This window comes from Saccostrea echinata, unplaced genomic scaffold (assembly GCF_033153115.1).
Source record: "Saccostrea echinata isolate AGI-Se365-2 ecotype Australia unplaced genomic scaffold, CSIRO_AGI_Sech_v1 ptg000075l, whole genome shotgun sequence".
NCBI classification, from domain to species: Eukaryota; Metazoa; Mollusca; class Bivalvia; order Ostreida; family Ostreidae; genus Saccostrea; species Saccostrea echinata.
This window is the reverse complement of record NW_026889824.1, coordinates 1165470-1178116: the sequence shown is the minus strand read 5'-3', so window position 1 is coordinate 1178116 and position 12647 is coordinate 1165470. Positions and strand designations below refer to the sequence as shown.

At 32.6% G+C, this 12647-nt stretch overlaps 1 protein-coding gene across 1 annotated transcript in view; it reads right to left on the bottom strand.

The window, feature by feature from the left end:
* LOC133176397 (recQ-mediated genome instability protein 1-like) overlaps positions 1–12647 on the bottom strand; it is a 28259-nt gene extending 15612 nt beyond the window's left edge. Inside the window, exons 1-5 of the mRNA XM_061311519.1 lie at positions 12512–12647; positions 9385–9531; positions 4359–4463; positions 2406–2525; positions 3–136 (exon numbers count right to left, since the gene is read on the bottom strand). Coding sequence (XP_061167503.1) covers positions 3–136; positions 2406–2525; positions 4359–4463; positions 9385–9531; positions 12512–12622 — 617 coding nt within the window. The 5' untranslated portion in view covers positions 12623–12647. The remainder of the gene's footprint in view (positions 1–2; positions 137–2405; positions 2526–4358; positions 4464–9384; positions 9532–12511) is intronic.

Below are 12647 nucleotides of genomic sequence, written 5' to 3'. Positions count from 1 at the left end.
ACATTGCTCGTTTCAGGGCACTTTGTGGTGTGTTGCTTTCGACCAGTGAATCCACCTCACCTCCCAGCACTGTAACATTGTCTGCAGTCAACATCAGTATGCCCCGCCGACAACGCACTCTGCCTCTCACAAGGACCTAATCAGGGATATAACATTATAATATGATATCATATGATATAATATATGATATATATATATACATGTATATATATATATATATATATATATATATATATATATATATATATATATATATATATATATATATATATATATATATATATATATATATATATATATATCTCTCCAAGTTTTACCGTATTAGAAAGATTTTATGTATGTTTAATCTTTTCTGGCCAAGTGGTTCTTGAGAAGAAGATTTTTAAAGATTTTTTCTTTATATTTTAATGTAAAAGTTTGATCCACGATTGATCCCTACCCTACCCCCTACTCCAGGGGGCCATGATTTGAAAATAAAGAATCTACATTACCTTAAGAAGCTATCTCATAATTTTCATCTTTTTCTGGCCAAGTGGTTCAGGAGAATTAGATTTTTTAATGACCCACCTTATTTTCTTGATTATCTCCCCTTGGAAAGGGCCTATGCCCTTCATTTGAAGAATTCAGAATCCCCTTATCCCAAGGATAATTTGTTCCAGCTTTGGTCAAACTTGGCCCATATTGTTCTTGAGAAGCCAAAAAAGTTAAAAGTTTACAGATAGATGGACAAACAAACTGACGTTGGACAATGAGTAATCAGGAAAAAAAACCTGCCTGCCGCATTGAATTTTGAAATCTTTGGCCCAAGAAAGTAAAGACAAATTTATTAGACTCGCATGACATTTAAGCACTTTTCCGTGACTTTATTGTTTGAGCATTTTCAATCACTTTTCAGGGACTGGGTCAAAATTTGAGCAATTTTCATTTGATATAATATAAACAAAAGGATTAAAATTCCTGAGGGACTCAAGATTGATAAATCATCAATTCTATAAAGACTCTGAAATGATTTTGACACACATTCTGAAATATGGATACATTAAAGATGCTTCATCATTTATGACGATGAATCCAAAGCTCAGAGAAAATGATTATAACGTAGTGGGACTAAATGTCTTACAAAACAGATAAAAATGTTGAAGTCAGACTTCAACTTCTAAACCCATGTGAAAATAAAGTGTCGAGAAAATTTTGTAACCTACAGTATCATAAGATTGAATACTTGTTTTCCTAATCTTTAAATATAATTTTAAACTGAGTTTCTATACCAAATACAAGATAAATTTTCATCAACCAAACCTTTACTGATATCATAAGTGTTGTTATGATACTAGCTGACTAAGGAAAAATTGTTGCTGAATGCAGCAAGTCAGCAACAATAGATAGAAAACTTTAACAACATGGATAGTCATTAAACATTGTGAATTTTTTTTCAACAATCTGGTTTACCTTTTAACAGGGGATGGCAATTTTGTAACTGGTTAACTGATTGCTCAAGTCAGAACAATGGTAATCGCTTAATTAGAAAATCTGTAATCGGTTAGTCAAAAAAAAATTAAAATATACATGTAAGTAAATTCGAACAAAATTTTCTTAAAATTCATTATTAAAAAGGAAACCTCTGCAGAAATATTGATTATTTAGTGTTTTCAAATAATTTGGAGGTAATTATGGCTCTCCAGATTGAGTTCATTGGATAATTGGTCAGTTTGTGAAGTATGTGTTACACATAATTATTGTTTAACCACTGTATCATTACCCCAACTGTCCTGTAATTTTTTTAATAATATTAATTAAATCACTGTTGAGCACTGTGTGGTATGTGAATCTTTTGCAGTTATCTATCAAACTATATTATTAAACAAACATTGTAAATTGATCGTTCAGACGGATTATGGTGACAATGCAGGATGAACTATGATATCTGCTCTGGAAAATTATCGATGTCTGATTTCTCAGGCATGTTTCATGGTTTTCTTAAGTTTTTCTTATCTATTGAAATGATATACATGTAGGTTTCTGATCAAGATAAACAGAATGTTTCTAACTTCTAATGTCTTTTAGATTTCTTGTGTATATGAATAGAGCTACTTAAAAAAACATACATGCCAAGGAAATGTGCGTTTTGATATAATTAACCTGTTAACGGTCGGAACATCTTGTGGTTAACCAATTTGCAATTTTGTATTCGATTGTCATCCCTACTTTTGACATTATCAAACTATGTAACCAGACTCTTTTTCTTGTGCAAATCGAGGATGAAATTGCCAACTAAGCATATTCAAATTTTATTGTTTTAATAAGATTTAATAAAAGGCTCCCTTTCTAAGCAATCCACATTTACACACACACACACACACATACACACACAAATAAACCATTAACTCCCAGTTAAAAATGACTACCTTACAGCCTGGCTTTATTTGATTGTTTAGACAAGGAATCTGTTTATACTCCATCCCTTGTACATTGAAATTTCCATCTGTCAAGTTCAACAGCATCATCCGAGTTGGCTTGGGTTCCCACTGAAAGAAGCTTTAATTTTAATTTCTACTGAAGTGTCTGATTATTAATCTGAAAAGCATTACCTGCAAAATGGCAATACCATTCATCGAAATCAAAAACCGATCAACAGAATTATGTATCTTAGTGTAGTCTACTTGTATGCCATGTTATATTGAAATCAGTCCAAAACTGTAGGAGGAGTAGCATTTTGAAAGTATTTCACAGAAGTTTCTATTTTATGTAACCAAAACCAAGACCAAAACTGTAGGAGGAGTAGCATTTTGAAAAATTCTTGACACACATACAGACAAGCGCCAGATACCTTACTATTGCATAAGCCAGGGATTTTTTTACCCTTTGATTCCAGGGGCCGGGGCCGTCAAGATTGGGAAAAATAGCGATATTTGGTTGAAATTGGGAAAAATATCTTCATACAAATAAATAGGAAAAAACAAGCAAAAGTCAAATATTTAATCATTTTTCTTATTTTTTATAGTATGAAGCTGGCTTAAACCAGCTTTAGTGATATGAAATAATAGCGGCTGTTGAAATTCAGAAGCTTAAAAATGGCAAAGCCGCAGGGTATGATAACATTGTAAATGAACATATTTATACGTTATCATCTTTTTTACCTTTATGTAAGAAGTTCTTTAAAATAACATTTGATAGTGGGTTTGTTCCAGATGAGTGGTTTATCAGTATTGTTTATAAGAATAAGAGCGATTCAACCCAGCCTGAAAATTACCGTTCTAGGCAAACTGGAGAGACTGACATGATGCACATTTATTTTTTAGATAACGATCCCAACATTAATTTTTAAACATTGATCCCGCTTTAAAAAGTATGCATGCGAATAACTTCTCGGAAGTCCTCGGATGGCTCGTACATCGCACATAGTGAACATAAACACCTTTTTGTCATTATTTTATTTTAACAGGGTTCGACACTAACTTTTTTAGGCTTTAGTCCGGCCGGACTAGTGCTTCTTTACTTTTACTAGTCCGCATGCAATTTTATGAGTCCGTCAAAAAAAAGAAACATCAATGTTTTGTAACATTAATTAAAAATAAACATTTCTGACAGTATATGTTTTTATACTTTTTTAAATAAACAAAGCATTTACGTGAAATGGTTTATTCCACGTATAGCACAGATTCGTTAAAATCTCGCGATCAACGAGTACGATCGTATTCCCGATCTAGTTCTTTTTCTCTTTACATTACATCCAAAATGTCTAACATCTTTCTTTTATGTGTCATATTAATTAAGATCGCTAAAACGTTTTACTTCATAACAATCAGTCAAAAAAATTAAGCGCTGACTTGAATTGTCTAACTCCCCGCCAAAAAGCTAGAAAGCTAAAAATAAATGTGGGGTTTTCCAGTAAAAGTTGTGGAGAATCGGACATCGGTAAATTATTCATACTGTTTTCCAGGAATTTTATTGGTCCGTTCGGACTAATTAGCCACAGATTTTATTAGTCCGAATGAAAATGTATTGGTCTGAGACTAACGAACTAACGTTAGTGTCGAACCCTGTTTAATAATTTACAACTTAATACTTTTTAGTCCTCGGATGGCTCGTACATCGCACATAGTGAACATAAACACCTTTTTGTCATTATTTTATTTTAATAATTTACAACTTAATACTTTTTTTACATATTGGGAATTTTTAGGTATGATTTTGGGAAAAACATGCACTTTTCAGCATTGGGAATGGGGCCAAATTTCGGCCCCAGAGAGACCCTAAAAAAATCCCTGTAAGCTCTTCCGGTATCTGACCATTAGAGCTAAAAATCAGGTACTTTCACAAATAAGAACATACAAGTTACAAAACCAGAAATTAAATACCGGTGGTGTAGGTTCCGCTGTAACTTCCATGTTACCAGTGCTGGCTCCCTGAACCCTCTGTAGCTGTCCATAATAAGGCTTCCCAACATCTACCATTGAATCAATCTAAACATATATATAAACATGTATAAAACAATTAGAAAGTTTTTATTTCAGAAATGAATGAAACTATCTATTCAGTTTAATACACAGTTGTGCAGTACACTCATATCTGCTTAACAAGTGGAAAGCTGTCTATATGACAGCAAACTGGTTATTCTTTGTGTGAACAGAACTGAGGATCAAAGTTTTACATTGAAATACATATATTATATAGGAAAAATATTTAAAAATTTTCTTTTCATGAACCACTGGACCAGAAAAGATGAAACCGTAAGTTAAAGCTTTCAGGCATATTGCCATAATGTAGATTCTAAATTGTTCAAATCGTGGTCCCAGGTATAGGTTGGGCCACAATAGAAGATCAAAGTTTTACAAAGGAACATGTACATGTAGCAAAAAATCTTTAATAACCTTTTCCTCATTAACCACTGGACTAGAAAAAGATGAAAATTATGTTAAAGCTTCCTAACAGAACTTAGGTTCTAAATTGTCAACCCCCCATCCAATCGGGGGGATAGGGTGGGGCTACATTTGGGGATAAAAGTTTTACATTGAAATATGGGAAAAATCTATATTAAAAATCTTCTCATGAACCACTGGACCAGAAAAGATAAAACTTGAGTGAAAGCATACTGGAGTTGTGTACATTCTTCATTATTCAAATCATGGTCTCTTTCCATAGGGTGGGGCCACAACAGAAGAAGGCTATAAGAAAATTCCTAGATTCTAATCCCCACCTGCCCTGATTTTTTAACTTTGCCTCAATTTTTTTTATTTCTGCTTTTCTTCATCTTGATTCTGATCGGGATCGGTATTCAACTACCATTTAACTTTCATTTTAAATCCCACGAACGTCGGCCTGATTTTGACAGCTGACAAGGTGCACTGATTGATCGGGTCAACAAAAAATCTGCACAATAGAAAAAATAATTTGTTTTTTTAAAATCTGCCAGCCTGCCTTGATTTTTCAAAAAAAATTCAGATGAGAATCTATGATTTTTTTTTAATTATGGCCTAACAATAGCAAAATGAATTTTGAGATCAAGGCAGAACATCAAGCATACCTAAAATTTTGTGAAGCACTGAGGAGACCTCCTGTCCAAACTAAACCACCTGCTTAAACAATAACAATGTGAAGAAACATGTGTAGAGGTCTGTTTTTCCATTGGTATAATTTTGTTTTCTCACAAATTATTCAACTAGAGTGAAAACAAAGGCGCTTGATGACCTTCAATTATTATTAATTTAAGTTGACCTTCAATGCAAAAGTCAGTACTGCATGATGCTGTAAGAAATTTTGCCCATTTTATTCATCCTTGAAAAAATGTTGATGAATTTCTCCCTTTTCTTTATGGAGTAAAAGTAAAAGACTCAATAGTTTTTGAACATCCTCGCAGTATTAAAGTTAATATGAGTCATGAAAAAGCAAATAGAGAATTACAGATAGACATGATCACAGACGGACATAAAGCCAGTGATTTTTCTACATTTTTTAAAAGAGGCCTGGGCCTTTACAATTGGGAAAAATTATCGACATTTGTGTCAAATTGGGAAAAATCAGTAAGATTGAAATTAACCTTAATTGACAGGTAAAACTAAATATATAAGTAAATGTAACATCTTTTATTCAAAATATTTACTACAAAATAACAAATTAGACACAGTTCTACATTTTTAACTGTTTTTTAAATCTTTGAAAGTTGTCATTAATTGAGACCGTCCTATATTTCCATTCCTCTTTTTGCCATAATGGTAGACATAAGAGAAAGTTCTACTCATAATAGCCATTGAAGATGATATAACCTGGCATGATTTATAACAAATCATTTTTTTCTAACTAGTTATTAAAGCTTTTTAAATTACCCTAATCATATTGCTGCAATTACTCTGCAATATTAGTTGCATCTGCCGGGTGTAGAAACAGTTTGATTTTCCTGGAATCAGCTTGTTGTAGAACTACTAATACTTGGATTTACAAACAAAGCTATGTTTCGCCGTTTCACATGCATCTTACACTTTCTTACGATGTATTTAGTTTGACGTTTGACATGATCCATGTGTTTTTCTATGTCTTGTAAACACACAAAATAATCAGCTGTTCTTCACTATTATTTTAAGAGTCTGAATGACCGAGAACAATAGCGTTCCATTTTAGATATGTTGTACATAAAAAAGAAATCAATATAGCAACCAGAAGTCTCTGATGAGACTGTAGCTCTACTGGTCTGTTTGTATAACAAAAGAAAAGTAGCACTTGGATTTGAAACATTGCAACATGCAACAATGAATAGAATTATGTATTTTAATGTAGTCTACTTCTGTGCCAAGTTATATTGAAATCCAATAAAAACTGTAGGAGGAGTAGCGTTTTGAAAGTATTTCACGGAAATTTCTATTTTTAGTAACCATGACAACACCACTCACCCAAATAAAAAAAACAGAAATACATATTATGTATCGTAGTGTATTCTAACTGTGTGCCAAATTAGATTGAAATCAGACCAAAATTGTAGGAGGAGTAACGTTTAATGGGAATTTCACAAAAATTTCTATTTTAAGTAACCATGGCAACACTGTCCATCGAATTCAAAAACCAATGCAATAAATTATGTATCTTAGTATAGTCTTCTTGTATGCCTAATTATATTAGAAGCAGACTAAAACTGAAGCAGGAGTAGTGTTTAAAAGGAATTTCACAGAAATTTCTATTTTTAATAACCATGGCAACACCGTCCATTGAATTCAAAAACCGATGCAATAAATTATGTATCTTAGTATAGTCTTCTTGTATGCCTAATTATATTGAAATCGGACCAAAACTGTAGGAGGAGTAGCGTTTTAAAGGAATTCCACAGAAATTTCTATTTTTAGTAACCATGGCAACAATGTCCAACGAAATCAAAAACCGATGCACTAAATTATGTATCTTAGTATAGTCTTCTTGTATGCCTAATTATATTGAAATCGGACCAAAACTGTAGGAGGAGTAGCGTTTTAAAGGAATTTCACAGAAATTTCTATTTTTAGTAACCATGGCAACAATGTCCAACGAAATCAAAAACCGATGCACTAAATTATGTATCTTAGTGTTGTCTACATGTAAGCCAAGTTATATTGAAATCGGACCAAAACTGTAGGAGGAGTAGCGTTTTAAAGGAATTTCACAGAAATTTCTATTTTTAGTAACCATGGCAACACCATCCATTGAAATCAAAAACCGATGCACTAAATTATGTATCTTAGCGTTGTCTACTTGTAAGCCAAGTTATATTGAAATCGAACCAAAACTGTAGGAGAAGTAGCGTTTTAAAGGAATTTCACAGAAATTTCTATTTTTAGTAACCATGGCAACACCCTCCATTGAAATCAAAAACCGATGCACTAAATTATGTATCTTAGTGTTGTCTACTTGTAAGCCAAGTTATATTGAAATCGAACCAAAACTGTAGGAGAAGTAGCGTTTTAAAGGAATTTCACAGAAATTTCTATTTTTAGTAACCATGGCAACACCATCCATCGAAATCAAAAATTGATGCACTAAATTATGTATCTTAGTGTAGTCTACTTGTGTGCCAAGTTATATTGAAATTGGACCAAAACTGTAGGAGGAGTAGCGTTTTAAAGGAATTTCACAGAAATTCCTATTTTTAGTAACCATGGCAACACCGTCCATCAAAATCAAAAACCGATGCACTAAATTATGTATCTTAGTGTAGTCTACTTGTGTGCCAAGTTATACTGAAATCGGACCAAAACTGTAGGAGGAGTAGCGTTTTAAAGGAATTTCATAGAAATTTCTATTTTTAGTAACCATGGCAACACCGTCCATCGAAATCAAAAACCGATGCACTAAATTATGTATCTTAGTGTAGTCTACTTGTGTGCCAAGTTATATTGAAATCGGACCAAAACTGTAGGAGGAGTAGCATTTTGAAAAATTGTTTACAGACAGACGGACAGACAGACAGACAGACAGACAGACAGACGGACGGACGCCGGACACCTTACTATCGCATAAGCTCTTCTGGTCTCTGACCAGTAGAGCTAAAAACAAGAACGGTTTTATTTTGGGAAAAAAGCAAATGAAATTGGGAAAAAATCAGTAATTTTAAGGGCCGATATTCGGACCTAAATTGGGTGTAGAAAAATCACTGAAAGCTTTATAAGAATGTTGAGTATTAGACCAGTTTTTTGTATGTACAGTAAAACACACTTATAATGAATGTGCTCATAATGAATTTACACTTACAGTGAAGTGATTTTTATTTCCCATGGTTTTAAAAAGTATTGTGAACGTAACAGAGATAACAAATTACTTTCATAAATAACAAAACAAAATAGTCCATCTCTGCCACTTCGCTATGAGCTATGTTTTACAATACTGTTAAGGTATTCAATGTATAACGACCATTTTTTGTACCTAATAAATGAATGGTCCAATTTTTAAATCATGGTAGCATTTTGAAGGTGTTATCAAACAAAAATACTCCACCAAAGGAATTTACCAAATTTTGATTATTGTACAATTAATTGTACCTTGAAGTTAACATTGAAGTCTATGGGCAGCGCATGTGTTATTAAGATATTGTAAAAGTAATTTAATTTTCATACAAATCTCTTGGTGAATATATGCATAAACTCTCTCTTTATTATAATATGAAATAAAATGAATCATTCACCATAGATATTTTGAAAAAAATAAAATTTTCTTCTTTTCATCAAGGGCAGATAACTCTTCAAAAACTTTTAAGGTGCAAAATAATTGGCTTCTTACATGTTATCTGTCATGTGAATTTGGTTCATTTCACTTTCATTGTTATCTAGCAATGCATTTTTAACTAGTTTAAGAAGAATCAAAATTGTTCAAAATCCCTTCGTTATACATTGAATACCTTAAATCTTTCCACAACAAATACTTTATTACCTGTAGGGCAAACATCCCATCAATCTGGACTTCTTTGGAGGATGTTATTTGCTCTGGTAGACACCTGGATCCAATCTCGTGCAGGTCTGCAAGAAGCCATTGCTCAAAAATCAGCCCATTCAATTGTGTCTGAGAAAGCTGGACTCCCTAAGAAAGAAACAGAGACCAGGGGCCCGTTTTACAAAAGAACTTACAACTAAGACCAAAATTTAGTTCTGCTTATTATTTCCTATTCTACATTTATTTGAAAATGGTTTTAATCTTTTTAAAAAGAACCTACCAGTATATTTTTATGCTAGCAATTTCAAACAGAATCATCAATTTTACAAAATTTTACAATCTACGTAAAATTTTTGGTCTTAGTCATAAGTTCTTTTGTAAAATGGGCCCCAGGTCTTCCAACAATCTGTTAAAATTCCAGTGGCCACTAATTGCTGCTCCTTTCTAAGCAACCCATTCTTATGAAACAGAATTTATTCAAAAACTTCTACATCAGAAGAAAACTCTTGCTGTGACTTTCAATTTTATTTAAAGTCAACTTGATATTTATATCAGTCTATGCGAAAGTCTAAAATTTTTACAGGACATATATATTTTACTAGACCAAGCATTTACTTACCAGACCGACCTTTTTTCTTTAAATTTAATCATACATCATTATGATAGAGACTGTTAAAAGGAGGGGGGATTCTCACTGTTAAATTGAACCTCAAATAAATCCAGATTTGAGATTATAAAAAAATAATTTTAGTGAAATGTACAAGCTTACTATTAATAATTTTCCTTTATAAAAGGTAATATACAATTCAAAACAATTTTTCCTTTTTCTGGTTATTTGACACATACAAACGAAATACACATTGTCAAAGATTTTTTTAAACTTAAAATGCACTTTAAAATATATTTATTTCTTTCCTGAAGTAACTCATTGCGGTTACTCTTGTTTAATAATGAAAATAATTTTGCTCAACTGAATCTACGTATGAGCTTTCTATGGATCTATATTCCATGACAGCGGAAATTCGAGTTAGAAATAAACGATAATGACAGGATTCTTATAGATTAAAATTAAACATGTATTACTGCTAAATGGATCAAATAAAGGATATGTGTGGACAATAAGACCATATGTACATGTAAATTAAGATTTTTAGGCCTTAATTTTTCATCGGACAATTGGTCCTGTATCCTGAATTTTTTTTACCGACACTAACCTAATTTTACCGGTAAAAACCAACGGTCCGGTGACTTTCGCATAGACTGTTATATCCTATTGAACTTGAAATAAAAAGACACCACGGAGTCTGACAAATCTGTTGCATACTTGTGGATGTTTTACTGACTACTGAATTAGACATTTAACTAAATTAGATGACAAACAATGATTTCTGCTATTCCATGGTCAATTTTTCATATTTATGTTGTAATATTTCAACATCACCTGCATATTGTGTTCATGTCTCCCAACTTATTTGTTACACAAGAACATATTCTGACTACAGTCAATTTTCAAACCAAGGCAGGCTACTTACAAATAAGTTAACGTTAAAGGCTTTTCAATTCGTTTAAAGTCAACAAATTTTATGGTCACTATAATGACCCTGTTTGCAAATACAACCTGTTGTTGGGTCGTATCATAACTGAGGCATTTCTCACCAGTTGTTAGGCCATTTTTTAATATAAATTTAACTACAGATTGATCAATACAGAGGGCTTATGGCTGATGTGACCAGTCAACAGGGTATGCTTACTCCTCTTAGGCACCTAATCCCACTTTTGTTGTTTCTAAGCCTGAGGGGTTCCATGCTTTTTCTCCCCTCAAAATTTATATACTTTTACTGGATTAGTGAGCTTGTTACACGTATCTTCACCTTTTAGTCTTTGAAATACTATGTTCCTTATGGAGCACACTCTTTACAGTCATGTTTAATGACATCTATGTTGTCAGCAAGTACCTGATTAACCAGGTACTCATCAGAAGGTCTGACTATCAAATAATATCATCTTAGGAATTAAAAAGTAAGGGGGCAACCAAAGTTAATTGTCCAATCCAGACACCATTGGTTCCATAAAAAATGGCCAGATTTCACAACATTCCAGATTAGACAACACTTTAAACAACTGAATTTACTGATAGGGACTTAAAAGTTTACATCATATTAAGAAAGATTTTGGAATACACAACATCTAGAGGGCTGAGATCCTTGGGCCCCTGGTCATCCAGTGATTTTTCTACACCCATTTTAGGTCCGAATATCGGTCCTTTCCCCTATCAAAAATTACCGATTTTTTCCCAATTTTATTTGCTTTTTTCCCAAAATAAAACGTTCTTGTTTTTGTTATATTGATTTTTTTTATGTAGGATTTATCTAAATTGATTTTTTTATGTAGGATTTATCTAAAATGGAACACTATTGTTCTTGGTCAATAATAGTGAAGAACAGCTGATTATTTTATGCATTTACAAGACATAGAAAAACACATGGACCATGTCAAACTAAATGCATCATAAGAAAGTGTAAGATGCATGTGAAGTGGCGAAACATAGCTTTATTTGTAAACAAAAGTACTAGTAGTTCTACAATAAGCCTGATTCCAACTGTATCTGTAACAACCGGAAGATGCAACTAATATTGCAGGGTAATTGCAGCAATATGATAAGGGTAACTTAAAAAGCTTTAATAACTAGTTAGAAAAAAAGGATTTGTTATAAATCATGTCAGGTTATATCACCTTCAATGGCTATTATGAGTAGGATTTTCTCATGTCTACCATTATGGCAAAAAAAAAAAAATGGAAATATAGGACAATCTCAATTAATGACAACTTTCAAAGATTAAAAAAAAGTTAAAAATGTAGAACTGTGTCTAATTTGTTATTTTGTAGTAAATATTTTGAATAAAAGATGTTACATTTACTATATATTTTATTTTACCTGTCAATTAAGGTTAATTTCAATCTTATTGATTTTTCCCAATTTGACACAAATGTCTATAAGTTTTCCCAATTGCAAAGGCCCAGGCCCCTTTTAAAAAGTGTAGAAAAATCACTGTCATCAAGTTCACATCAGCAATTCTTGCCAATGAGCAATAGAATAAATGTATCAAGTAAACAGAGAGTTTGTAACCTGATTTTCCTCGGTAATCCATTCTACACAAGCCTCTAGCCAGTCTCCTGGGACATTGATGTGTCTGGACTTCAGCCAAGCATTAGCAGCAGGTACTGATGATGGGGTCATCTCACTGTCTCAACTGTTTACTTTG